Source organism: Tamandua tetradactyla, chromosome 13 (genome assembly GCF_023851605.1).
Source record: "Tamandua tetradactyla isolate mTamTet1 chromosome 13, mTamTet1.pri, whole genome shotgun sequence".
Taxonomy (NCBI): domain Eukaryota; kingdom Metazoa; phylum Chordata; class Mammalia; order Pilosa; family Myrmecophagidae; genus Tamandua; species Tamandua tetradactyla.
Genome location: NC_135339.1, coordinates 37,193,155 through 37,220,579, shown reverse-complemented (window position 1 = coordinate 37,220,579; position 27,425 = coordinate 37,193,155). Strand labels below are relative to the sequence as shown.

General features: G+C 36.4%; 1 protein-coding gene and 1 long non-coding RNA gene across 30 annotated transcripts in view; one reads left to right on the top strand and one right to left on the bottom strand.

Annotated features, from left to right (window-relative positions):
• LOC143653876 (uncharacterized) overlaps positions 1 to 3,085 on the top strand; it is a 104,020-nt gene extending 100,935 nt beyond the window's left edge. For both annotated transcript variants that reach the window (XR_013161584.1, XR_013161583.1), the window contains exon 6: positions 1,837 to 3,085. This is a non-coding gene — a long non-coding RNA (uncharacterized LOC143653876). The remainder of the gene's footprint in view (positions 1 to 1,836) is intronic.
• ANK3 (ankyrin 3) overlaps positions 1 to 27,425 on the bottom strand; it is a 715,267-nt gene that overhangs the window by 36,203 nt on the left and 651,639 nt on the right. For 25 of the 28 annotated variants that reach the window (XM_077125230.1, XM_077125228.1, XM_077125245.1 and 22 more), the window contains 9 exons: positions 24,996 to 25,207; positions 23,494 to 23,701; positions 22,259 to 22,355; positions 21,467 to 21,695; positions 20,733 to 20,858; positions 18,223 to 18,345; positions 16,559 to 16,640; positions 4,353 to 4,427; positions 967 to 1,098 (listed from right to left, as the gene is read on the bottom strand). In XM_077125230.1, the coding sequence (XP_076981345.1) occupies positions 967 to 1,098; positions 4,353 to 4,427; positions 16,559 to 16,640; positions 18,223 to 18,345; positions 20,733 to 20,858; positions 21,467 to 21,695; positions 22,259 to 22,355; positions 23,494 to 23,701; positions 24,996 to 25,207 (1,284 nt within the window). Of the gene's footprint in view, positions 1 to 966; positions 1,099 to 4,352; positions 4,428 to 5,045; positions 12,837 to 16,558; positions 16,641 to 18,222; positions 18,346 to 20,732; positions 20,859 to 21,466; positions 21,696 to 22,258; positions 22,356 to 23,493; positions 23,702 to 24,995; positions 25,208 to 27,425 lie in introns of all 28 variants that reach the window. The other 3 variants (XM_077125227.1, XM_077125231.1, XM_077125251.1) reach the window with 2 other exon arrangements.

Sequence of the window (27,425 nt, the reverse complement as noted above, 5' to 3'; positions counted from 1 at the left end):
GTCAGTGCAATATCCACACAAAAGCATGGCTTTTGTGACCTTTCTATCATTTTAGCTCCTGTCTACTTCAGCTCTGCGGTATCACTATGCAAGAGCTCAGAACTCTCACTGCTGCAAGGAGACATTTCTAGAGTCTTAAGAATCATTTTATGAAGCCATATGCAATGACAGCAGCATTATCCTTATTATAACAGAGCATAGAGGTGTCATTATAACAGAGCATAGGGGCCTCAAACTATTTTAAACAAGTTCCTTTCTCTTAAAGATGTCAAAATAGCTCACCCAGATATCTGTTTAACATTTTTTTTTGGTTCATGGTCCAGGAATCAAACCCACATCTCCCGCATGGAAGGTGAGCATTGATGCTCAACATTTAATGAGTTACTGTGGTCAGGCTAACATCGGCAAGCCCACAATAACTTACTCAACATCATCATGGGTTGGCACTCACCAGACAGTATAGCACCCCTCACTATCTATCAAGACAAAACAAAGTAATTCCAAATGATACTAGAGAATTCTCTGCCTCCACAGACCAAGCTGAATGAAATGATTTGTCTTCCAATTTGATCCTATCATTCCCGCTTATTTCCCTGCCTGTCCACCTCCAGTCATTAACAGTGGCTTCAGAGTGTTTCTGGTGACTGTCCCATGATTTAAGAACTAGAATCATTTTTTCATTTTTGAAAATCACTAAGGACTACAGACAAAATACAACAAATATCTACTACTTGCTTTCTGAAAAGGTTTCAAAAATCTAAAGTATAAAATATTGGAACTAAATTAAACAATTAAAATTTCAGAAGATTTGTTATTACTTTATGATTACTCTGATTTAATTTTTTGATAATATATTTAAAATTACATAAAATTCAGAATAGTATTTGCATGACGCTAACAAAAGGCTTATCTAAAATTTTGGATATATGCAGTTATGAAAGTTATAGTAATATAATTTCAGCATACTTGTAGCATTTTTTCCATCTCTGGTAACCCATTTTTTTAATAACATGAAGCTTTGAGAAATTAAAGAATTTGGATTTTCCACACGTATTTGATTGATTTCATCCACTGAAAAATTCAGTTCCCTTGCCAGTTCTGTAGAAAAGGAAAAGAGTTACTAAGATTTCATATTCTAATTTTATAACATATTTCATAAATTTAATGTCCAATTGCCACACACACACACACAAAAGGGAACTTTAGCATAAACCTAAGATTGGTCTTGAGCAGTAATCTTTCATAGAAAAATCATATACATACAAAGACTGTGACTTACTCTCTTGATGAAATTATTTACATATAATGAGATTCTCTTTTGAAATTGCTTTATAAAGATTCTTGATCTTTTACAAAGAGGGTGTTGCTTGATTCTTTTAATTCAGCCACAATACTCTCTGCAATTTGAACAAACTTCATGCAAGATAGGTGGAGGTATACAGTTCATATATATGACATGAGAGGCTGATAGGGTCTTCCTGGGGAATTTTCACATAGTACATCTTTTACTCACATAATATTCCATTCTGTATGCCTTCATGTTTCATGAACCCTAACTGGGAGCTTAAATGATGACTCCAGGCCAGATTACCACATAGAATATGCTGCCACTTGTGTGAAAATTGAAGAGATAGTTTTCTACCACCTACATGTATATACCCATACATTCAGTCTTGGAAATGCAGAGTGTGTTTGGAATAATACCTATGAGTATTGGTGGCTGCCTCGGGAGAGAGAAACAGGAGTCAAAGGTGGGAAGGAGGCTTACTTTTCATTGTGTATTTTTTTGTGTGTACAATTTGAAATAAATATTTACCATGTCTTATTACCTTACAGGTTTATAAAAAAATGAAAAATGGCAAACAGATTTGGTCAAGATTGTATCTCCCTCAAGAAAATATTCCCAGCAGTTTGGCAAAATGCAATTCAGAGGCTAAAAAAAGTCCATGTTGTTTGAACTAGAGATTCACTTCTAGGAATCTTTCCTGGTGATATATAAGAATTATACACAATGATTTATATAAAGGAATGTTCACTGTAGACTTATACTACTGAAAAATTGAAAACAATACAAATGTTGATCAAAAGGAGAAGAGTTAAATAATGTAATGCAGAGGCTTACAGACTTTTTTTTATCATAGCCTACAATTAGAAATACACGTGTATCACTGTGTTTATATGTATATCTGAAACCAGATCTTCATGGAGCAAAACTTAAGTCTTAACACATGTAATTCACAGACATTTTCTTTTCTATTCCATTCTATTCTATTCTGTGTAAAGACAAAAACAAAGTTTTAAATGGATTTCATGACTCACTGGTCCACTGTGACAGTGAGAAAAACACCATGGTAAGGTATGTCTATTGGATGTTATTTATTCATTAAAAATGAGATCAGAGCGGGCAATGGTGGCTCAGTGGCAGAGTTCTTGCCTGCCATGCTGGAGACCCGGGATTGCATCCTGGTGCCTGCCCATGTAAAAAACAAAACAAAACGAAAACAACCAAAAAGAGAGAGATCAGAGAATCCCTGACTTTGCAGAAAATGATATAATTACAAATCAAAAAGCTGAAAATTACATTATATATAATGTTATATTTTTATAAAAATTCAAAGTACATTAAGATGTTAACAGTGGTTAACTGTTAACTGAGGGACAGATCTCTATATGCTTAATTTCCTAATAATCTTCACTGAGATATAATAATCCTAATTAGAAAAGTTCAACTCTTTGTATTTAAGAGACTTTTTAGTACCCAAAGAAGTCCTGATGATTAAACAGTATCCATTGTCTGGAGACTCAATGAAAAGCAAAGAAACACGGTAACCAATATATATATTAATATATATATTATAGTATAATAAGTTAAATTTTGGTTTAGGGCAATATAGACAGAGATTGAGAGTGGTGGTACTTGGGAGCTATGCATCAATTTTCAAATGAATTTTGACTGTTCCAGTGTAACGTTGGGAAAATAGTTGTGTTTGGCTATTCTTAGGGCATCTTCTGCAAAAACTTACTCTCACAAACTAAGGACTGTATAAACTTAAAGAAAAATAATTTAATAGTTATGGGCATATAATACCACACAATCAATACTTGTAAATACTAGTGTATTTTCAGAGTTCAATGGCCCATGTTAAAATATGAATATAATTATTATAATTATTATTTTATATTTATATAATATATAGATCTCTGTATCCAGAGAGAGGAAGGTTTAATATATGTGTGTGTGGCGTGGGGGGGAGGGGGTTTAGGGTCTGAAAACATTCAAAGGGAAAAAATTTAGATGAAATTGTTTCCATTATCTAGTTTCATTTTCTCACTTTCAATAATGCAGATAATTGTTTCCCAAGTATGGAATGTATGTAGCTGATAGTATGCGAGATGGCTTTGGTTGTGACAGATATGTTTTAACTGTCATGGTTTTGGCTGTGCATTTAAAAAAGTACAGTCAAACTTGAAATTTCTCAGACTCATGTAAGGTAGGATTTTTGGGTTCAGTTAACATCAAAACTACAAAACAAAAATGTCTTATTGATACAGAACCTCATCTTCATCTTTATGCAAAGTCATACCAAATAATCCTTTCCCTTATACTGATCATAAATAGTTGCATTCATTTCATAGGATAACTCAGCTACTTTTGTAAGTTGAACAGATTTGTTTACTTTTGTCCTATTTTTTACTTTATTCAAAATTCAAACTTACTGCTGCTCCTTTGTTTTCTTGTTTATATAAGTATCACAAATGATTCTTGCTTTATCTTGCCAAAGGGATAGAATGTTTTCCTTTTAAATAAAACCTTTGAGCATAAGAGTGAGTCCATTTAAAGAAAAGCATCAGGTAAATAATTATATAGTATGTGTACATTACAAACAATGGACTCATGAATAAAATTTATGAAACCCAGGCCTGCATTAATTGAACTGTTTACTTAAGAGAGCTGTTCTAAGGACATAAATCATTTTAAAAGTTTTAGATTATTTAAAAATCATTGGCCTTAGCTTTGTTTTCCTTTGTGCCATGCCACATACACACATACACATAAAATGCTGTGAGGTAAAAGGTTATTCTGTGTTACCAGAAATAGTATTATGAAGAAATTACTTAAATTTCAAAAGTAGATTTAAATTTCTATTCCTTCATTGTATGTGCATAGAAAAAGTTTTGAAAAAACAGAGTATACAAGGTACCATCTGTAATTATCTCTGGGTAGACAGAATTATAGGCAATAAAAATGTTTTTTCTTTTTGCTTATTTTTATTTTTTATAATGGACACACTTGTGAATAAGACAAAGAAATTAAGAAACTTTTTGTTTCATTCAGGAGTATATACACTTACCTGTCCAACTAAGGCCCAGGTGATCAGCTACTATCGCCATTCTTATATCTGTCCGCTCACATGGACTCTGTGGACCTACGATTTATAATTTCTTAATTAAAATAAGCATCAAGAAAGATACCATAATGGAAAATTGCTTTTAGCAGTACTCAGATTTTACAGAGAGACTAATACTAACACCGTACACTTAAATGTGTCCTAATCACCTACATGAACACTTCTTTTTTCACATGGCTCACTTGTTTTTTACCTGCATCAGGCCAAATGTCAGACTACATGGATGCTCAATGTAATGAAATTAAACATGCTGACAAGCTAGCAATTTACAACAGTTACAGAATTGTCGTCTTGGTGAAAACACCATGATGGGATGCCAAGGTATGTGCTTTTAATTTGACAAAATCATATTCATTAGCACACTTTAAAAAGTTGCTCATCTTGAATGACACCAATAGCTTCAGCATGCTTCCCTAGCTATCTACAGTGTAGTTGACTAAAGGACGAAAGAAGAATATATAAGACAGCACGTACAAATGACAATGACAGAATGAGAACTACGATTAAGTCACTCCACAGGCAATCACAACAGTTCATGCACTAGGGTCTACGAGTTAGAAAGTGTTTACAAACTAGGCTTGTTCTCCAGGATGTGAGCAAAGAGTGCTCAAGAAACCTGACTGCCTTCATTCTCACCAGTCCTTCTACTGCTCCTTTTCTCACTGCCGGCCTTTTCACTCTTTGATTTTAAAGGTGCTGCCTCTGTTTTCTTATCTCTAGCAGACTTCGTTGTAACTGAAGGCTGGCCACCCCGGGAAGTCTCGGATAACGACGTGTTTCTTGAGGTACTGTCTTCTTCATCGGACAACTCGGACTGCATCTTTCTTTCTTCTTCAGAGAGGCGGTCCACAAGTTTTAAGGTCTCACCACTAATTCCCTTAAAATATTCAATGGAATGTTTACATACTTCCTTAAGCTGACTTTTCCTAACTTTAACTGTGGTGTTGGTGGTGGTGGTGGTGCTGGTGGTGGTGGTTGTGACACAGGTGGATCTTACCTTTACTGGCAACTTGGATGGAAGCTGTTTGAGCTTGCCTTTCTCTGACTGCCCTTGCTTCTGTGTGGCACATGCTTTTCTAACTGAAGCTATGTTATCCCTATGTGTGCTTTTTACTGGAATTCTGGACTTTGTATCTACACATGGAGAAGTAAGGGTTTTAGTTTTCTCAGCTTGACTAACCCGCTTCATTTTATTTGCTTTCATGTTTGTCGTATGATTTGGTGGGAAGATATCTTTTGGTGAAGTGGCCTTTACAGGAAGTTTGGACTTTTGCCTAATACCTATAGATTCTTTTGTCTTTTGTTGCTCTCCCAGAACTCTCTGCTTATCTCTTATACAGTGTCCTTGCAGTACCCCTGTCTTTTTTCCTGATGAGGTTTTTACTGGATTAGCTTTTTCTGTGGAACAAATGGGTGAAGAATGTTCTGTCAGAACTATATTACTTGTAATGTTATCTATCTGTGTAGTGGAAGAATCCAAATTGTTGTTGTTATTAAAGTTATCTTTTTGAAAATCATGTTTTTCTTTGGGCCTAATGCCCATCTGGCTATTGGCTGTATTTGAAAGAATTATAGTTTCATTCTCTAATCCCTGACAATTCGTCATCACAGTTTCTATCTTATCTGTTACTTCTCCAGGGCCTTCTTTCTTCATGGTCATGGTGGATGCAGAAATTCCCATTTTTATAGGCGTGCGTAACTTGGGGTCAACTTTGGAGGTGTTAGTGGCTGCAGCTGATTTCTCCAGGGAGCCACTACTGCATGTGCCTTCCTGATACTCTCCGCTGGCCGGGATGCTGGGGTTAGGGTCGACAGTAGGTGCCTCTACATTTCTCTCTAGATTGGTTTCTACAGTGGTGTCCCCTGAGTGTGGCTGTGGGGTGGCAGTGACCATACTTTTATCCCCTTCCCCCTTGTCCCCTGACTTCCCTTCAGAAGTATGCTCACCAATCTGGAAAAATTGGAGCCTCTCTTCAACAAAATCCCTCTTGCTCATGTCAATTGCACCACTGCGAGTCATCTCAAACATTTTTCCTTCATGAAATGGGAAGGGGTTAGGCTCACTAGTTGGGGTACTTTCATCAGTTGGTGTTCTGGCTGGTGTTGTATCAGGGGTTGTTGCTGGAGAACGGTCTTCCACCGCCAGACCAAATGGCTTAGTTTCATCTTCTCGTGATTTACTGTCAAAAACTTCATCATCCCCTCGGTTATTAGACCAAGGGTCAAAATCTAGACCTTTGGTTGCTACTGTTTTAAAAGGAGTGGCAAATTCTTCGTCTACTTTGTAACTGAAATAGGTATCAGGAAACACTGATCTGTCAGGGTGTCTGCCTTCTAGTGTGAAAAACTGGGCCCCTGACTTATGATCAGTCTTATCAGGAGTTTTTTCAAATGAAGAACTTTTAGAAGGTGGCTTATCTTCATCTTGTCCCACCTTTCCCTCCTCCTCAATAACTTCAAGTTTACTTTGGCTAAAAGAGCGATCAGCTGGCTTCAGAATGCCTTCTGTATTCCAGACATCTTTCTTTATTTCCATGGTTTGACTTGGAAGTCTAGAATCACTTTCTGTCAAACCATCATCTTCATCTTGCAGGTCATAGCCATCCAGAGAGTCAATCTCTGTGGCATCCGTATCATGAGAAAACTCTGCTGTGGTAGCAATGGAACACTCTGTGATGGACTGGTCATTGTTCCCATTCTGGGCAGTTTCATTCTGAGGTGACTCAAGGCCAAGGGCAAATTCATTATCTTTTCCAGATCCATTAGTTTCCAGTTCTTTCTGGTTGGCAGCCTTTTCAGTTGAAGCTTTAGATTTTGTCACGTCTTTTTGTTCATCATCTACCTCCTTTAATTTGAAGGTGTATTTTTTAACTGGAACTGGTTGATAAATAGATTCATCATCACTCGAATCGCTGATGTCTGCCCCGGGAGGAACTGGTGAGGGTGGCTGCACTCTGATGACTGGTTCAGCCAGCTGGTATTTGTCATGCTCATCTTGCAGATTGACTTCAATCATGTTGACCTCTTTCTCAGGGAGATAATGATGATTCTTATCCAACTCGATGTGGTCTGCATCCAGGGGTGGAGGAGGGGGAAATTCAATATAGGCAACTCTGTTAATTTTAGGTCTTTGGTTAGAGTCTCTGCTCACATCAGTAGGCATTTCACGCTCAACTGTTGTTTCCTCTACTGTAGTTTGCTTTAAGGAGGTTGATTTGGCCTGTTCTTCCTCCTCTGATTCTTCAGAAACCTCAGGAATTGGGCTGGGTTTGCCTGGGATATAAGCTATGAGCGAGTCTGGTGTCTTTGATGTAAATTCATAACTCACTTCTTCTGAACTGGGAGTTTCTGGGGTTAAAGGGCTTTTCCCAGAGCTGTCTAGAAAGGATACTTGCTCTAGAGTATCATCTTCTGGGCTACCTTGGGGAGAAGGAGGTTGCTTTTGCTGTCTAGTTGTATAAAAGGCCCCCCTGGTTTCTTGTACTGTCTTACATTCCTGACTTATGATTTTTTTTATACTTCCTTGTTGTATCTCCTTTTCATATTGCTTCCCCACTTGTACAAAACTAACATAAACGGGTAACGTTTTTATTTCTTTCCCTCCCTCTATCTGAGCTAATGGTGCAACTTTTTCCAATCCATCAATGGGACTGTGGTCGAATACATCACTAGAGGGAGATTCCTTTCCTGGGCTAATATCTAAAGAATCAGGAGATTTGGTGGGGGAGATTTCAGTTTCATCAAGAGGTGGGCATAAGCCTACGTAACTCTGATGTTTAGAAACTTTGCTGATTTCTGAATACGTAACTTTTTCATCTTCTACAGAATTAAAGTGCTGTGTCTTGATGATCTCTTTACTCATACATGACTGGGGTAATTTTTGTGATAGTTCATGTTTTGGAAATGTTGACTGCTCACAAAAAACATCAGGAACATTAGAAGACAGCATTCTCCTTTCATCAGGAACTCTGACTGGAATGTGAGACACTGCTGAGGTCTCACTTCTCCTGGAAAGTTGATCAAGAGGTCCTCCTGGATGTTCCCCTTCTTTAACAACATATTCCCTATATAAGACTTTTTTGGAGGGAGATTTTACAGTCATTTCCTTAATTTCTGAGAGAGAGCCATTTGTTAACAATTTGTGTTCTCTCTCAGTCACAGACATAAATTCATTCTTTTCATCAATGCTTTTATTCTCAGGGTGATCATTGTGATTCTCTCTTACATCATGAACAAGTACATGTGAAAGTTTTTCTTTCTGTGACTTATTGTTAGTAGCTCCAGAACTTTCCCACGTTCTAAAGACCTTTTTGTCCCATGGTTCCTTAGTTGCTAAGTCTGTGGTTACATGACATGCCAAGTCTTTAGTCTGTTGCTCAGAAAAATAGTCAGACATTGCTTTCCTTGACATTTCAGTTCTCTCTTTTTTTACATCATAAAAGCCAGAATCATTTACAACAATTTCATTGCTTTGGGAGTATTCATCTTTGGCTTTCAATACCATAAAATCTTTTTGATCAGGCACACTTTCATCTGAGAGGTCTATGGCCTTCTGCTGTTTTTCTCTAGCAAAAACTTGGTAGACAGGCAGCTTGCTCTCTTGAATTTTTTTAACTGGGATTCTGGATTGGCCATCTGGTTTTTTCTCTTCTTGAGATATGTCCTTACTTTTTCCTTGTATGCCTTGTTCAAATTTTAGTCTAATAGAACTAAGTTTAGATTGTTTGAGCTGAAACCCAGACTGGGGCCCTTCTGGTGCTGTGCTCTGTGAAACACTTCCTTTGGCTGCCACTGAGGACTTGCTCTCCTCGGTCTCTTGGCAAAGATCCTTCTTCTCTGGGCTGCTGGGCAGACTAGACGCTTTCCTCTCATCGGCTTGGGGGAAGCCTTGTCCATCATGGCCATGCTGCCTTGCTTTAACCCATTCATCATTGGATGCCAACAGCTCTGTTAGCAGTACTTTCTCAGGGCTGCTACTGGTAGAACTTTGAGAAGAGTATTCTTTGCCATTTCTAGGGCGTGACTTTTTCTCTGGGGATTGCAGTTCATCATTTAGCTTTTCAGTTTTGTCACGAAAAAACTGTGACACTTCAGTCAGTTTTTCTTCAGCCTCCTTCACAGTCCTGTCCACCCTATCTTCATATAGTAACTTCTCTCTACCTCTGTCTAATCTGTCCTCAGTAAAGCGCATCCACATAGCATGTTTTGGACTACTAACATCGCCAGAATAATGCAATACTGTCACTTTATCAAAATGCTCATCTTTAGACACTTTACCTACACCATTTTCAGACACATCTTTATAGATTTTGGAGACAATTTCTTTTTTGGGGGCAGTGGCTACATTTTCTCTGGACCACTTATCAGACCCCTGTAACTCTGAGCTAGGGGGTCCTGCATGGTCTGTAACTGATTCCTCAGTATCAGAATGAGACACATCTAACTTTTCTGACAGAAGCATTTTCTCAGCAAACCTGTAAGACTCCCCTCTTAATTCTGACAACTCATCATCATGGTATTCTATTGAGTGTTGACTCAAAAGCTTCAATGTTTTATAAGAGTCATCAGATATGAGTTGAGCAGAACTAGGGCGACTATCTTCTTCTTGGGACACAGGAGTGTTTACTCTGGAAGACTCCAGATAAGAAGGCAATGATTCTTCAGCAGTAAGCTCTTCTTCTTCTTGCTGACCCTGTTCCTCTGAACAAGGAAAAGCATCATGTTTTTCTGGCAGAAAATCTTTTAGGTTAATATCTCCCCGGGATAAGTCTTTCTGATATACATACATTTCCTTTTCTGGATGCTTTTTGGTTTCTCTAATAATGACTTCAGTGGGCTCAGCTTGGTTACCTTTTTCAATGTGGACTTCTATTATACGCTCCAGTTTGGGTTTCATTTGGTTGTCCCTCTCTACGTGCTGGGTTGAGGTTTCAGCAGCAGACTTGTGAACATCTGGAGACACTGAAGACTTATGTTCAAACAGACCTGCCAGTTCTTTGGAAGGGTCCCGGCCGGACTGAAAGGCCTTCATGATATCATGGACTGACATGGTTTCTTCAATTCTCTCAGAGGTACCTTCACTGCCTGGTGGAGAATGATAAACCATTCTGGTGGTTGTGGTTATATGCGTCTCTTCTTTAACACGCATGCCTTTGCTCAAAACCCGATTGTGATCATCTTCTTCACTGTTGGCTTTCATTTGAAATGCCTTAACTTTCTCTTTAATACTAGAAGTGGTGGGCTTTGGCTCCAATTCCATAAATGTAGGTGAAGGTTTAGGTGACACGGGCTCCTCTGGTTGGGGCTGGGAAACATCTCCAGCTGAGGGTTCATAGCTCCTGATAACATGAACCACTTCAGTTCTTGTTTCTGTAATGACAGGAGGGATAGGAACTTCATGAAAAAGTGGCTTAGGACCAGTGCTTTCAGCGCTTTGTGGGGCTGAAGGTGTTTTCTCACTTCTTGTTTCAAAGCCACTGTCTGACAGGGGACTTTTATCTTGATCATGTTGAGAAAAGTCATCTGGAGACTCTAAAATAGTATCTGTTCCAAAAAAGGAATCGGCCATTTTACATAATTCTTTCTCAGAGGTGGAAGGCCTCATGGAGGCTGGAGGCATTTTGAGTTTGTGTTCCTGCAAAGCAATTGCTGGTTTTAAAATTCTTTTCTGTCTCTCTTCACCATCCTTCTTTGCATCCTCAAATTTGTACTTTAAATTTGTCAGTGAACTGCTCCCGATATCATTTGTTAGGTAATCAATAACTTTTGTCAAGTTATAATCCTTTTCAGAGGCAGCTTTTGCTTTAACTTGCACCCTCTCTGGCAGAGATGGAGAATGGCTCCCAACAGTTTGTTGTCGTGCTTCGTTTATTTCTTCTGAAGTGAATTCTATCCAGTCATCTTCAGGAGAGTGTCCTTTGTCACTTTTTGGTGATTTGGGTGATCCTTTATTGTCTACACACACATCCTTTTTAAGGATTTCACTAACTTTTACTAAGTCTTCCTTTACTTTCTCAACAATCTTGAAAGGCTCTTCATCGTCAATTCTCCCTTCTTTTGGGAGTTCAGGTTGGAATGGCTTCTCCTCAGGCACATCTGTCTGTAGTATTGCAGTCATCCGCATTAGGTCCTCCTTCATTTCAGCCACATCTTTTAATATCTCCTGACTGGAAGATAAAGAAGATGGTGCAGACAACTTAAGGGCAGAGGGTGTAAGGAACAGAGATGACTTAACTGGAGATGAAGTTCGATTGAAATAGGGTTGAGGGCATGTCTCTGTAGTCAATGTTTTAATGGGTGACAACAAGGCTGCTGCTGATTTTGTAAGTGAATTAGACTCTGGAAGTTTCTTTAATGCTGGCTCTGGCAAAACATTGACTACAGAGTATACTGGCACTGTTATTACTGATGATGTTACAGATGAGGTAGTTGCAGATATTGACGACCCAAGGGATGTATAGAGTGCACTTGTGGAAGGAGTTCTTAAAGACTGAAAAGCTGATGGTGCTGAAGAAACATATGACCTGAGTGGGGAAAATGGCATTGTTGTTGTGGTAGAAAACACTTTCTCAACTGTGTCAGTGGCTGCATTAACCACAGAGCTTACAGAGTTTGTAGCTGTAGAAATTTTGTCCTGTAATGTGGCAGTGGCTTTGTATCCATTGATTAAAGTTGAAGATGATGGATATTTCAGAGGGGAAATAGATCCATTGACTAATGCTACCTCTGCATGTCCAGGCATCTGTTTCACAGGTGATGAGAAAGAAGGTGTCATCGTAACTTTAGCTGATGAAATGACATCAACTGCAGATATGGCTGGAGACACCACTGACTTTAAAGGTGACGATAATAGCGGTGCTGCTGATGTAATAATTGACTTAAAAGGCAGACTTGATGAATACATATTAATGTTTGATTTAGGGGAGGCAGGGGGTGTCATAGTAATTGATGATCTCTCCAAAAGAGATCCTGCTGTAGTCACTGGAGAGGTTCGAGAGGAAAACGTAGAATTGGATGCCAGCCCTTTTAAAGGCATAACCTCTGTGACTGCAGGAGTTCTAACCAGGGTACCAGAAGAAACTTGGATATTGTATGGAGATGGTGACACCACTGTTTTTATTGGTGAAGAAATTGTCCGAAAGGATCTAATTGGAGATGCCACGTCACTAATGGATTTAACTGAAGATGTTGTTGATGCGCCTAATGTGGATTTGATTGGAGAAGGAGTCGAAACAGACCATATTGATTTTAATGGAGAAGCTGATGGCGTATTTGAAGAAGAACTTGATAAGGAAGTGAAGCCTGACTTGGCTGGCCCGGGCACTGTAATCGGAGCTGTTGTCCAGGACTGGTATGGTCTTGTAGAAAACAATGGCTTGTATGAGTAAGTGGTGGGGAGGGATCTTGTTGCTCCTGCACTCCGTTCAACTGTTTCTTAAATTTTAAAATGAAATCAAACACAAAAATCAACAAAAATGGTTGAGAGACAGAGAGACCAGAGAAAAAAATTGGTCAGTAAACTTTGAAATATTACAAAAGCAAGTACAATTGTTTGCATGATTTAGAATGGAAGAGGCAAAAGGAACAATTAAATAAACAAGGGGGGGGAATCTACAGATATATCTAATCCAAAGTGAAGAAAAAAAACCAAAAAACTACAACATAAATAAAAAACAGAGCAATGTGAAATGAAAGACAGAAAAGCACATTGCAACCAAATAGGCCAACAATGGAAAATAGAAAACATGAGGAAAGAATTAATGATGAGAAAAATAACCACAAAGGAAAACTGTTCTCTTATTTCCTATTGACTTTCTTATGTGCTGGTTTTGAATTATCAGCAGCCATTCTGTTTTGCCTGAATAGTACATGTTTGTTTTGTGCAACCATATGACTTATTATAGTAATTTCTAAAGTTCCTTCTTCTTGAACCTTTTAATGGTACAGATTGCACCTACTTAGAACCATATCAATATGTGTTGCTGTACTTTAAATATCTAAAACTCTTTTTAAAAACCACTCAAGCCTATTTCATGCAGAGTCAAAAATAACTTTTCAGTGACAGACAACTGATGTGCAAACTGTGAAGCCACTGGGTTTTTTAATCTGTATCTTCCATGCACAATTCAGTTATGCTTCGCACCCATAAAAAGCCAATAAGAGCAAGAAATTTTGTGTGTCAGAATTTTAAAAGAAAAAAAACAAAGAAAAGGAATGTTTGCATTTATTTTTTCCATGCAGTATATTCCTTTGGTGGGGGAAAAAGAAAATGTAATATGAAATGATTTAAAAATGCATGTGTCTACACACATAAAGGAGGGGAAAAAAAACAGAAAATATGGTTCATGGTTACCATAAGCAAGCAAAGCAAATGAAAACATTTTATCATGCGCAATATATCATGGCAAACAAGCCAGTGAAGTAATACAATTTGTATGCCATATTATGCACAATATAATAAACTTTAAAAGCACTTTCACAAGAGCATTTAGAAAGAAGAGTACACTTTTTCCATGAGATATGAAGTCTTAGTACCCTTTGATATTTTAGGAAAATATTTAATACTGCACTTTAAAAATATATCTGCAATTAAATATATCCATATTTATAGCTGTCTTCATTATGGATATAATAAACACATGGTTCATCTTAGATTTTTTCATAATCTATTCTACTTTTAATGCCCAAAGGTATTACAGGGAAAATCTAAAAAAGCACAGTCATATTTTTTTAATACCCCATTTTAAGAACCTACAGTGGAATACAGTGTGTGTGTGTGTGTGCATCTGTGTGTATGTGAGTGTATTTATCAGTTGCAAAAATAACAATTTTAGTGCCTTCCCAGAATGTTTATGGAACTCGTGGATAATACCCCCAAATATCAGATCAACCATCAAGTAGATCTCTTACTAGGAAAGATGGGTATACTCAGTACCCTTAGTATTCTTCTTACAGTGGCAAAGAAAACACACAAATGGCGTAAGCACATTCACTGGGGAAGAACGAACACACACTTAGTCCTCTCTACTTCTACAACTCTCACAAACAAACCGAACTGGTCACAGTGATTTGGAATGCCTGCCAAGGGCTAATGTTCTACGTCAGAGATGATTACAGTCTCGCTCCCCGAAAGCACTGGTTCAGCATAATAGTGAAACGCGAAGAGGAAATGAGTATCTGCTTCATCTTTTATGCTCCTCTTCATGCTGTGCCTGTCCCATTGCTACAGTTCAGTTCTTGGTTTAGCAGCTACTCCCACAAGAGTGAAGATTTTCATTCCTAGTGTACATTTAAATTCAAACATTCAGAACATATTCTTTTCTAGGCCTATACATTATTCTAAAGAAAAGTGGAAGAACTAAGGAAACCTCCATCTATTACCCCTCTTAACCAGAATTCTCAATAGTATATTGCTTAACTCTTTTGGAAATGCCACACTGCAAATGGAAGGTTTGGGGATTCCTTCAGTTTGATGATTTGGGCTCAATCCAATGTGTCAAGGCAGTTTATTTTAGCAGCTACCAAAAACTAGCAAAGGATCTCTCTTTACCACTGAAGGCTGGCTCCATCAGGCAAAGAAGTCTTCTGAATTCAGGAAGACAAGTTGCATATACCTTAACTGGGTTTATTGAAAAGTAACAATACATTATTTATAAGTGGGAAAAATAACAACTGATTACATACACAGCTGACCTTACAACTCCACTATTTCCCAAACAAAATAATGTTTAGAGACCAGAGGTACTTCTAACCTCAGGGTCAGTGGAGCCTATCCAAAGCTTAAGGATGTTGCCTGGGGGTACCAACCTGCTACCCAGTAAGGGCTTAGCTCTGGGGAAAAGTAATATTCCAAAGAAAATTTCTCTATTCAGTATATTTAGTTGTACTGAAAAACCATCTAGTTATGCACAAACATACCTCCCCTGCTTTGTGGCATAACAGCAGTTGACTTCAGCCCTCATGTTTTTGGAAGGATTTTGGCATTTCTTCTAAGGGAGAATACTGAGGTCTGGAAAAATGTTTGTAAAATGGTGGTGGGGTTTCATTTCTCTTGCGTTCCACATTTGGTATCCGAGTATGCTTCCCTAGTAGTTAAGGAGCTAGACGCCACAAGCTTATGCTAAGACCATATAATCTAAGTAATAGAGTAGTTTCCTGCTGCACATTTCATCTACTGTGTTGACCCACAGAAACATGAAATCAGTTTGGGAAAAGCCAAAGTTGTGGCTTGTGCTCATAAATTTCCAATCCTTCCTGAACTCAAGTAACTGTGAGCCAATGGGAAACAGCTAGGAATGATTTACTAACTAAAAATTTGTTTTGTCTAAATTCTCCTCTCAATAATACTCTACTGGTTAAAGTGATCAAACAAACACAGTGCTGCTCTCAGTACTCTTAGTTCCTGTAGGTAGAGAGGTTGGCTTAAGGACTGTAAAGTGATCACCAGAGGTGAAGATTATATGGATGAGGGGGGATTGGAGGAGAGAAAGACAGTGCACAGGGAGAACAAATGAATGAATCTATACCTTGATACTTACAAGCCAGTTAAAAACAAACCACAACAATCACGGAGAGAAAACGGGGCTTAGCTAGTCCAGGGAAGACCAGCCTTATTTAGAATTGATATTTTAATAAAGGAGAAAGAAGCAGGGGGTATAGGAAATCAATAAACATTCAGAGTGCTACCTCAAAAAGGGAAGAAAAGATTAGACTAGGTTGCAATGACCTAACTATATTTTTTAAATGAGATGACAACCAAAGTAACTCTAGAATCTTTTCTACCATCTCAAATACTGAAGGGCAAATATCTTCACTTCTGAGCACAAATTTAAAGCAACATTGGTGTTTATTTCCTAGCACTGCTAATAACCAAAGTGAAATCAAGGATTTAAAGACAAGTAATAGATATTGCTATTAAAAAACAGTTAATGGCTTTTTTAAAAACAATATTTTGAGGCTGTGAACTGGGGTGCTGACCCCTCCTATCTTCAACTGTGTACATTACTTAGATTCCATAATAACATTTTCCTGCAGGCAGTTTTTCTTTTGCTGTTGGTTTCCAAATGTTCCCCAAATGCAATGGGTATAGAAAAAATGTCTCTTCTTATAAAAGTCCACATAGATTAGTAAATTTATGTTAGCAAACTCACTCATTCCAGGCTCAGTCAAGTAGCTGTAGCGCTTACGTAAAGCTAAAGATGCAAAACTCTGTCGTTTATCTGTTTTCTCGGTCTGAAAAAGAAAAAGAAAAGAAAAGAGACTATGTTTCCCAGTTCCTTGTGACATTTTCATAGTGTTGAAACATTTTGTAGGATAGCATGTTGATATCTTGCTTATCCTTATTTTTCTTCATATGCATTTTCCTCTTGAAAATGTTAATTTCCTACCAGGGTTTTTTACAACTCCACTCCAGTGTCTCAATCAAATGACTATCATTCAGTAAATATAAGAGCACCAACACAGCAGACTACAGGGAATTACAAATAAAAGACAAGCATTACAAAGACTTCTAATGCTGAGCAGTAAACTCCTCTAAATCCATTCGTATTGAAAGCACATATATCACAATGTACAGTTCACTCTATGTGAGTACATTCAAGGAAAAAAGGCATGGAACGTTTATGATCTCACTTACTGCTGTTGTTTCTATACGTACAAAGGTGTCAAGTATAGATGTGGAGATTAAAAGCTGGTTATGGTTTTATTAGAGATAATGTTACTGATTCCTATGATGGCTGATACTATTTGTTATTTTTGATGCATGAGTTTAAAAAGTTCAATTATACAGCTTGGAAAAATATTAGGAGGTAACTTAAAAGGAAAAATTTATTCAAATTTTAAGTTAACTACAGTCTTAAAATACATGGCCTAGATAAGTTTCTTTAAATAGAATATCAAATATCTATGGATAGCCAGTGAACAAATATTTTATATCACATAAATAAAGTTTATTGTACAAAAAAATTTCATATGTTAATTAACCATGATATTTTGATTGAAACGTTATAACATGATGGATGCTAGGTGAAAATATGCACATCAAACTAAAAAAAACAATGTAAATTGATGTATGCCAATCTATCACATTTTAAAATGTTTAAGAATTTTAGCTCTTTTTTTTAATCAGCTGGGTTATAATTTTGTTGAATATACTGAAGTACTCTTGTGTACATGTTGAGCAACAGTGAGCCTTTCTTTAAGAAAAATGTATACCCTTTTACCTCACATAAGCTAAGATCTGCAAAAATATAAGACATTTCCCACACTTCAGCCCTCTGTACTTCTTTTATACAGATTCAATTTCTATTCTACCTCTGATAGAATAAAAGCAGAAGTGTTCATATTACCTCATCATCTTGATCTGACTCTGTCTCCTTTTGGTTCCAAGATGCATTGCAGAGACAAGGAATATTATAATGGACAGCAGGGAAAAGAATATCAGGATATGAAAAGGACTGAGTAGGGAGCACAAAATGCAAGCTGATTTAGAAAACAAATCAAATCAAAAGAAGGCAACAAAAAATATCAAGAACTATACATCCAAGGCAAATTAATGTGTGATATTATTTGAAAGCATAAAATTCTATGAACTACCAGCAGAAGCAGAAGCAGTAAACAAGAGGACGCCATCGAACAAACCATAGGAATCTGACACCACAGTAACAAGACTTAAGTCAGTCTACACACAGAGACTAATAAAACTTGAGTTTCAAGAGCTTTAATCATGTTACCAAGCATTCCTTAATTGCACACCAAGGGCTACTTCTTCAAGACCAGGGGAAGAAAGTGAAAATAAACCAATATTAAAAGATACCTTTTTATGTGCTGGCAGAGTGATATTTAAGTTGCAAACAGCTGTTTGAGGCAGTCCTTTTGTTGTCTTTGGTTCTTTCAGAAAAGACAGACGACCACAGGGCTCTTGGCTGGTGTCTCTAATCTAGAAGAATTTGGGTAGTTGACAGTTATACACAGACTTTTCTGAGGGTTCCTTTTTATATAAGATTTAACCATGTTTGTTTTATGAAGCTCTCTGAGAGACAGAAACAGTAAAAAGAAAACATGGTAATAACAATTACATGTCATCCAGAGTAGTTGCATTTAAACTTAACAAGATTTAAAGTGCCCATTTCCTAACCTAAACATAGGACTGTTGTGTCTGCTTTTCTTATCCTGACAATCATCTGGTTTTATGCATTTCTTTCCTGCCTCATACCATTTTCTTAAAGCCTTAGCATACAGGCAATTTTAGTGACAATAAAAACAATAAATAATAATGATAAAAACTATAATCATAATAAAATAATTGTCCTTTCTTCTTTGGGGAGGAAGAGCTCTCCAGGTTGTTCCTGAACTCCATCAGAAATGGACTGGACTCCATCCATTATTTGATTACAAATATGATGCATCTTCTTATTCTGGCTTGTTTTGCCTTACAAAAACTTGCTTAAATATCAATATTTTTAAACTGTTTATAGGGTAAAGACTTTTTACTAATTATAAAGCTTTACTGGCTTGAAAGTATACTTGGACAAAACCTGACATTGCCATGCAGCAACTGTTAAAGAAGCTAAATTAGAGATCAGACTTCAATTAGAGATATGACTGAAGCAGATCTGATTAAGACTAAGGTAAATCAGAATACAGGGTAAAGGATGCCATTGTCTGTATTTTAAAACTCCATATTCTATGTGAGACCAAAAGAAGAGATTTTATTTTGCCCAAAATTTAAATTTTCTGTAGCACACTATCTAATGTAACCTCTCTTGGCAGTGTACTTAAACAACCTAATTACATGGAACCTAGAATAGGGAATGAATCTTATTATTCTGTACAAGTTAATGTTATATGCTGATATATTACTGAGTATTTGGGGCAGAGAATAAAGTGTTTGCAAAGTCCCCTTGAGGGACTGAAGGAAAAAACTTCCCCACCAAGGGAATTCCTGATAGTCTCTCAAGCATTAGGGATTCCCAATTTAATTAACCAAGCCCTCAATCTTGAGGCTTGCCCATATGAAGCTTATTTCTGCAATGGTGAAGCTAAACCTACTTATTATTATGCCTAAGAGTCATCCCCAGAGAACCTCTTTAGTTGCTCAGATGTAGGCCTCTCTTTAAGCTAACTCTCCAAATAAATTTACTCCCCCCGCCCCCTCACCACCACATGGGACATGGTTCCCAGGGTCGAGCCTGGCCCTGGCATCATGGGATTGAGAATGCCTTCTTGACCAAAAGGGGGAAAGGAAATGAAACAAATTTTCAGTGGCTAAGAGATTTCAAATAATGTCAAGAGGTCATTCTGGAGGTTACTCTTAGGTAAGCTTCAGCCAGATTTTGCAAATTGCCACAGTATGCCAAGCACCAACCAACAGCATTCCTGAAAACCCTAAAGAACAGCCAGAGCTCTATTTAAAACTCTATAAAAGTTGTACTTGGTAAGTTTTTTCTTTCAGAAACTTAAGACCTCCAGATTGTTCCCATGCCAGATAAGCCCTGAAACCCAGAGCTACCAATCTCTCCAAGAACATCAACCAGTTTCATTCCTCTACCCTACAAGATTGACCCTCTTTCCAGCAATGAAGAAGTTAAAATGGTCATTGCCAAGATATCTCTGAAAATTGAGAGAATGATCAAATGAGAAGAAGGAGGGATAACCGAGAAATGAGGATTTAACAAATGATTATGACTACTGACTCATTATATAGATATTTGTTCTTATTTTCTATTGTAGTAAAATAGCCTTAAGGAAATACCTGAAACTGTTGAACTGTAATCCAGTAGCCCTGATATTTGATAATGATTGAATAACTATATAGCTTTCATCGAGTGACCATACGATTAAAAAAACCACGCAACTTAATACTCCCTTTATCCAGTGTATGGGTAGATGAGTAATAAAGACATGCATGAAAAGAAATAACAATAATAAGTTGGGAATATGGGGAAAATACTCCTACATAAACTGCGGACAATAGTTATAGTACTACTTAAATAATATTTCATCAATTGTAACTAACAATCACGTTAAAAAAAAAAGTAGAAATACCAAAAAAGTATTAATATCAATTATAACAGATTTTCCACATCAATGCAAGTGTTGATAGTGGGGTAGTACATGGGAATCCTGTATTTTCTACATGATTTGTTCTGTAAACCCATAACTTTTCTATAAAAAATTTAAGGAAAAAAAAACCAAAATCCTGACATTGTTCTTATGTGTCCTGGTGTGGTAGAATATTTCAAACAAGTCATTAAAACCTTTTCTTTTTATTCTTTAAGATCATTTAAAAAAAAATTCATAGTGTGTCTGTTGAAGATGGTTTACCTTGATGGAAAATGGCAGTCTGTTTTCTTTGAAAGCATAAAAGTTAAAAACAAGTTGCTGTCCTCCTTTGGTAAGCGGGGCCAGATTTCCATAACAATCAACATAAATAGGTTTTCCTTCCAGAACCTTTTAGAGAAAAAGAAATACATAATTTAATGTTACCTGCAGTCTGTATAATTTTTGAAATTTTAAGTCACAATACTAAAAGACTGACATGTTATGTCACATTTGTCTCTTTATTAGGACATTACTTCTATGGCACTGTTTACAACAAAAAAATTAACTCCACTGGCTCACAGTTCAGCAGCTGTGATTGGAAACTGTATCACTGACATGTACAAAAAGAATTTATCTCTATTCTGGCAACCTTAAACATATTTGAGAAGAGCACCTGACAGATTTTGAAAGAACAATTTTTACTCTTAACTACTTACATGATGACTGGATTTGAAAACAGAAAATCATGGAAATGTATATAGACAGTGACCATGTAAATAAGATAACTCAAATGACCGTAAGGAAAAAGAGACCATGACCTTAGATTCATTAGTACTGTGTTTTAACCAATTAAGCTAACCCCACAGACACTTAAAATAATTTGAGAATGAATTTATACTGAGTAAAATCAATAATATACTTAATATTTATATTGAGTGCTATTATTGCCTCAAAATAAAATCCCTTCCTTATCTGGGCAATGTAATTAAATGAAGTTGTTTTGGTGAGCAAGTTACCTCAATATCTTTGCTTCTTGCAACTTCTTCAAAATTCTCTTGCTGCTCTAAAGTTTTGTCCACTTTGTCATCTGTCATGCAGAAACATCGCAGGGAAGATTCCACAGGATCATTCATTTTGGCAAAAACAACAAACTTGGCCATATATGGAACACATATTAATTCTCTGTACAGTTGTGTGGCTAAACCAACAGTTTCTAAAACTTGATGGCAGTCTGCAAGCCAAAATCTGAGAAAAACAAAACAAAACAAAAGTATAAAAATCAGGTGATTTAAAAGTCAAATCTTCAAAAAAATTCACAAACCAAAATATCAACTTGTTTTTTAAACGACTAGATCAAGAGTAAAAACGTTTATTCCATTCCTCAAATACATAAACCTTGTGTATTTTACTAAGAAAAAGCTTACGAATTTTCTTTCTTTCTTTTCTTTTCAATAAACTTCTCGTTCCCCTTCCACATAACCATGATAAGCCTTTCCTTCTATTCCCTGCTCCAAAATTTAATCTATCACTTTACGATTGGAAGGAGCAGAATTTTATGGGGGGAAAAACGGGGAAGGAAAATCTTATTCCACTGAAAGGAGCAAGCCTAGCACTTTATATCTTCTTGTGAGAACTGGAGAAACCAGCTCATTAGCCATTAGCAAATTTTAAATGTCTGAATCAGACCCAACTTTACTATTAAAAAAAATTTTTTTTAATCATACTGATATTGAGCACTATAATTTTTACTTTCCAAAAGATAATAAAACTAATTCCTTAGTGTTTTCTGAAATTCTTTATTTCCATACCTGGCTGAAACATTGGTTGTAAAAGAGACACAATCCTTTATAAACGTCAATGGAGTAGTTCCTGTTATATCTTCCCACTGGGCAGGCGAGGTGCCCCCTGAGAGAAAAACAGTGGATATATTCAAGTTATGATAGGAGATGCTCCATGTAAAAATTTCATCATTATCTTGCCCTCTTCCTGCATAAAAAATACTGGCAAAACTAACACTTCTGATTTCACAACATGTCCTGAAGGGAGTTTCCCTCTCTACTCTCCTATTTTGACTGGCTTGTTGCGATTGCCTTGCAAGCAATCTGCAAGCCAAAATCTGAGAAAAACAAAACAAAACAAAGCAAAAGTATAAAAGTTGTGATTGCCTTGCAAGATATTACTAGATATTTTTAAAACTACTTTTCTGTTTGTTGGGTAAACTTAAACTTGGGGCAACTACAACTTTTAAGGGCAATTTATAAGTGCAAAGAACTGTCATTTCAGATAGACAATGTAATTCCTTTTTTTTTAAATGAAAAAAAGGTAAGATTATCAAGAAAGTGAAGAAGCACCTCTTTTAGTATTGACTGAGCTATTGACTATTGAATTTTTCATGGCAAAAGGGGAGTCAGCCATTAAAAGTATTCCCCCCAAAATGAAAACAAAAACAAAAACATTTTCAATTAAAAATCAGATGAGGTTAATCAAACAGTGGATTGAGCTCCAGATTTCCTGTCCTTATCACAAAATGTGTTCTCCTAAACCCTGCATATTTAGTCTCTAGGATTACATGTGAATAGAGTAGATGAGAATGCTCCAATCCTGTACTCAACACTTTGCTACTACTGGTACTCTGTGGAAATTTCTATTTTCCCTGGAGTCCATCCAGTTTCCTGGTGATCTAAAGGTCAATTTTAGGTTTACTATCTCTGTCTAAATCACAGAGATATTACCTCATTACTCATTAGATTCATTAATACCTCAATAACTTTAAAAAGAGCTCTTTCACTAGTTGCTAAACTTAATAGCAGGGAATCGGGGAAAAATAATATCACCAAATCTTAAAAGTCATGATAGCACCTTAAAGAAATTATTACAGGGACAACAGAGATGAGGTGATGGACAAGTAAAAATTTTCATTTTCTCTTTTTATAGTGTTAACAAAGATGTTTGTTTAAAAGGTTTTATCCTTACAAAAGATTCTTCCTTATAGAGAATCCTTACAAAAGCTAGCATCAATAAAAAGTACAGGACTTAACCAAACCTGTAATGCTGCAAAGAAGGCGCAAATTGGGTGTGGTGTCCCCCTTGTATCCATTGGATATGCCTTCCCCTGAGGGTGGGGGCACTGGAATGGTCATTGTGATTGGTTTATGGAATTTCCTTCTTCTTGGTTCCACTGTGACAATTGGGCTAAACGTCGCTTTATTTCCAAGGATCTTTTTCACAATTTCTTCTGGAACAGGCTGGGCCTAGAAACAGAGAAAGGACTTAAATAAAAGTGAGCAGGCTTTCAGAGTTAAGTAACAAAAATAAAAGTGAGCATTTTTCTTTCATCAGAAAGTTGATTTTTTAAGTGAGAAGGAAAACAGTCAACTAAAAAATACATCTTTCTTCTTCATCCTCTCTCAGTATTTTATGAAGGAGTTAAAAAACAAAAAACAACTCAAAACCTAACACTATAGTAAGTTTATGCAGGAACTAGTAGGCCGGAGTATTTCCCCAATAAACAGGAATCATATAAGTGTCCCTAAAAAAGTTGAGGCTTTCAGAGTTAAGTAACAAAAAGGCATTCAAAATTTCAAAGGATTTCAACTCTATTCTGCCAAACCTAACTTTGTTCTTTTGGTCTCTTTGCTACTTGGTAAAATTTTCAGTATGGGAGACAATTGAAAAGAACTTCAGTTGAAGTATATAGAGGTCTCTTTAGCTCCAACTGTCTTTTTTTTTTTTTTACGTGGGCAGGCACCGAATTGAACTGGGGTCTCCAGTATGGCAGGTGAGAACTCTGCCACTTAGCCACTGTGGCCCACCCTCCAACTGTTTTTTGAAGTCCTTTCTAGACCTAAGAGTATTGGCTCTAAAAAAACCCAACAACCCCTCAAGCATGAAGGTCTAGCCTCAGAAAAAGGGCATGAACTCTTTCAGTTAAGCTACTTATTATATTAATTAATGACACAAATTGTTATTTCCAGATCATTTTCCTTATTCTAGGAAAAAAAAAAACTAGTTAAGGTCTAACTGAAATGAATAAATATAAAAAAAAAACATTCTTGCCAAGTTTTCTAGTCAGCTTTCCAAACCAAAACAAGTTCTAGCTGGTTTAGATAAAACCCAGCATTTATGATTTATTTAAATCAAACCAAAAATCTAAGACTTGCAAGTTTCACTATTACTGATTTTTACGGTATGGCATTTTATAAGCCAAGCCAAATATGGTTCGTTTCTTTAATGGTATACTTGCTCTTTGGTGCTTTTGCTGCTGTACCTACCAAGACCAATAACCTATCATTAAAAAATATGTATCTTTAATCAGAAACCAAGTATGATTTTACACAGGAAAAAAAACAACTAAAATATGTGCCTTATTTAATAAGCCACTAAGCTAACTTTACACTTAATGCTTTCCATTTAAAATAACTTAGTGATTCCCAAAATTGCAGAAAGCAGCAATTAGCAAAATCAGTAAGGATGAGTTATGACCATTTCCAGAGTACAACATGGTGTGCACACATACTGAGGAGAACAGCTCTTTGTGAACATTACCTGCAGGCCCACTCGAATTCTTTTGGTTAAAGCACCCTCAGGGAAAGATGCTTGGACGAGGGGCACTGTGGTGCTGCTCAGAATTCCCCCTTCAGGACCAATCTGGTTGCTTTCCTGCTTAATCCGTGAAACCACCGCAAAATACTGGGGGAAATCCTTAGTGATAATCCTACAAATACGCTTTTTCCCTAACTCTTCTGGGCTGTCAAGTTCTGAAAAGACAGATAAATGAAAAAGCCATGAGAATAAGCATGTCTCCCAAACAGCTTGAAACAAATTTATAGGCAATTTTAATAGTCATAAAATTTAAAAATAGTTTTATATAAAGAGAAACTACAGTGACCTTAAAATTAGATCAAGCTTCACAAAAATATTACAAAGTTCTTCATATTATTTGTTGAAAAATATTTCTGCTGAGGAGGAATAAAACATCTTAATCAATAGCATTTTACCACATATGGACAAATTTCCACTTTTCAAGAGGGAAAACCTCATTCTGTGTGGATAATATGCAATATGATAATCTGTCCTCAAACTGCCAAAAGTAGGAATGAGAAAGTAATTGATCTGACAAGAAAGTGAATAAGGATTTAAGTATGTTTGAAATACTCTAGAACTGTATTTGAAAACCTCTTTCAAAAGTTTTTTAATTCTCCAAATGATTAGTATCATAATCACGTACTTGTTTCCCCACTGATGGTCCTCATGCAATTAACTCAATATATATACAAATAGGCATACCTTCCTCCCCTCTATGCACCTCTATATATACTCCTTCAGCTGTAGTTCTAACTCTGGTGAAGGCTTTATAATATGACCATTCCTCCCCTTTGATAGTTTTCCATCATTTTCCCTCATACTTCACATCTAGTGACACTCATATCTAATGGCCAAAGTCCAGTTGATTATACTATGGAAACAGCTTGGTGTCCTGCCAACCCCGTTGTTCAGGCCCAGTCCTGGCTTGCCGTAGATTACAAAAATCACTTCCTAACTGTCTCCCTGCCATTCATCTCCTCTTACTCCAGTTCATCCCCCATGGTGCAGACAGATTAATCTTCTTTAAAAAAAATTTTATGCACAACTTTGGTAGGTTTAATTGGAATAAATGAATTTAAAAGTGTTTGAAATAATAAATATTTGGGGCTAGCCAAAAATATTTTGGAAAAAAGTAGGTTTGCAAGGGATAATTTTTCTTATAAGATATTAAAACTTAGTACTACAATATAATACTGTTATAAGAATAGACAAATGAGTCAAAGAGATAAGGATAAAGAATCCAGAAATAGCTTAGACTTTATATATGAATACACACACAAACATAACCACTCACATATACATACATATATAGTACATATGAAAGTCCATATTTACTTTCATATATATATGCTTTATATATATGTATTAAATTCATATACTTAAATTTCTAATCAGTGAGGAAAAGTTAATTTAAAAGATGGTGTTAGTATAATTGAAAATCTACTTGGAAGAAAAAGCTAAATCACTTCATCTTATCATGCAAAAATTCCAGCTGGGTAAAAGGCTTAACAACTTAAAAAAATTAAAATATTACCAAAGATTTCAGGAAAATATTCTTTTAGCCTTGAGTAGGGGGGCCTTCCTAGACAAGACTGGAAACGCAGAAGCTTAAAGCATTTTTTTTATTCACACACAATACAATCCACCCAATGTATACAATCAAAGGCTCTTGGTATAATCACAGAGGTATGCATTCAACACCGCTATCAATTTGAGAACATTCTCATTGCTAAAAAAGAAAAAGAAAAAAATCTCCCATACTCATTAAACTCCCTACTATAAAGACTTAGCATTGATTTAGAACCTTTGTTACAACTAAAGCAAGAATATTATAATGTTACCGTTAACTATAGTCCCTAATTTGCATTAGTTCTATTTTTTCCCCACATACTACCCTATTATTAACACCTTGTAATTATGACATACATTTTTTCTAGTTCATGTAAGAACAACTGACCACAGTCATCCTTCTTTTTCCTTCTAGTGACATACACAACCCTAAACTTCCCCTTTCAACCATAATCACACCCATAATTCAGTTACTTACTATTACATTCACAGGCTACCATTGCCTCTATCCATTTCCAAACATTTACAATGAACCTTATTAAAAATCATGTACAAATTAAGCATCAGCTTCCCATTCTCTACTTTCTATCTCCTGGTAACCTATACTCTAGATGTTAGCTCCAAGAGTTTGCTTGTTATGATTAGTTCATATTAGTGAGCCCATATTATATTTGTCCTTTTGTGTCTGGCTGTTTTCACTTGAAAATAATGTCCTCTAGATTCACTCATGCATCAGTACTTCATTTCTTTTTACAGCTGAATAGTATTCCGTTGTATGTTATACCACATTATGTTTATCCATTCATCAGTTGTGGACACTTG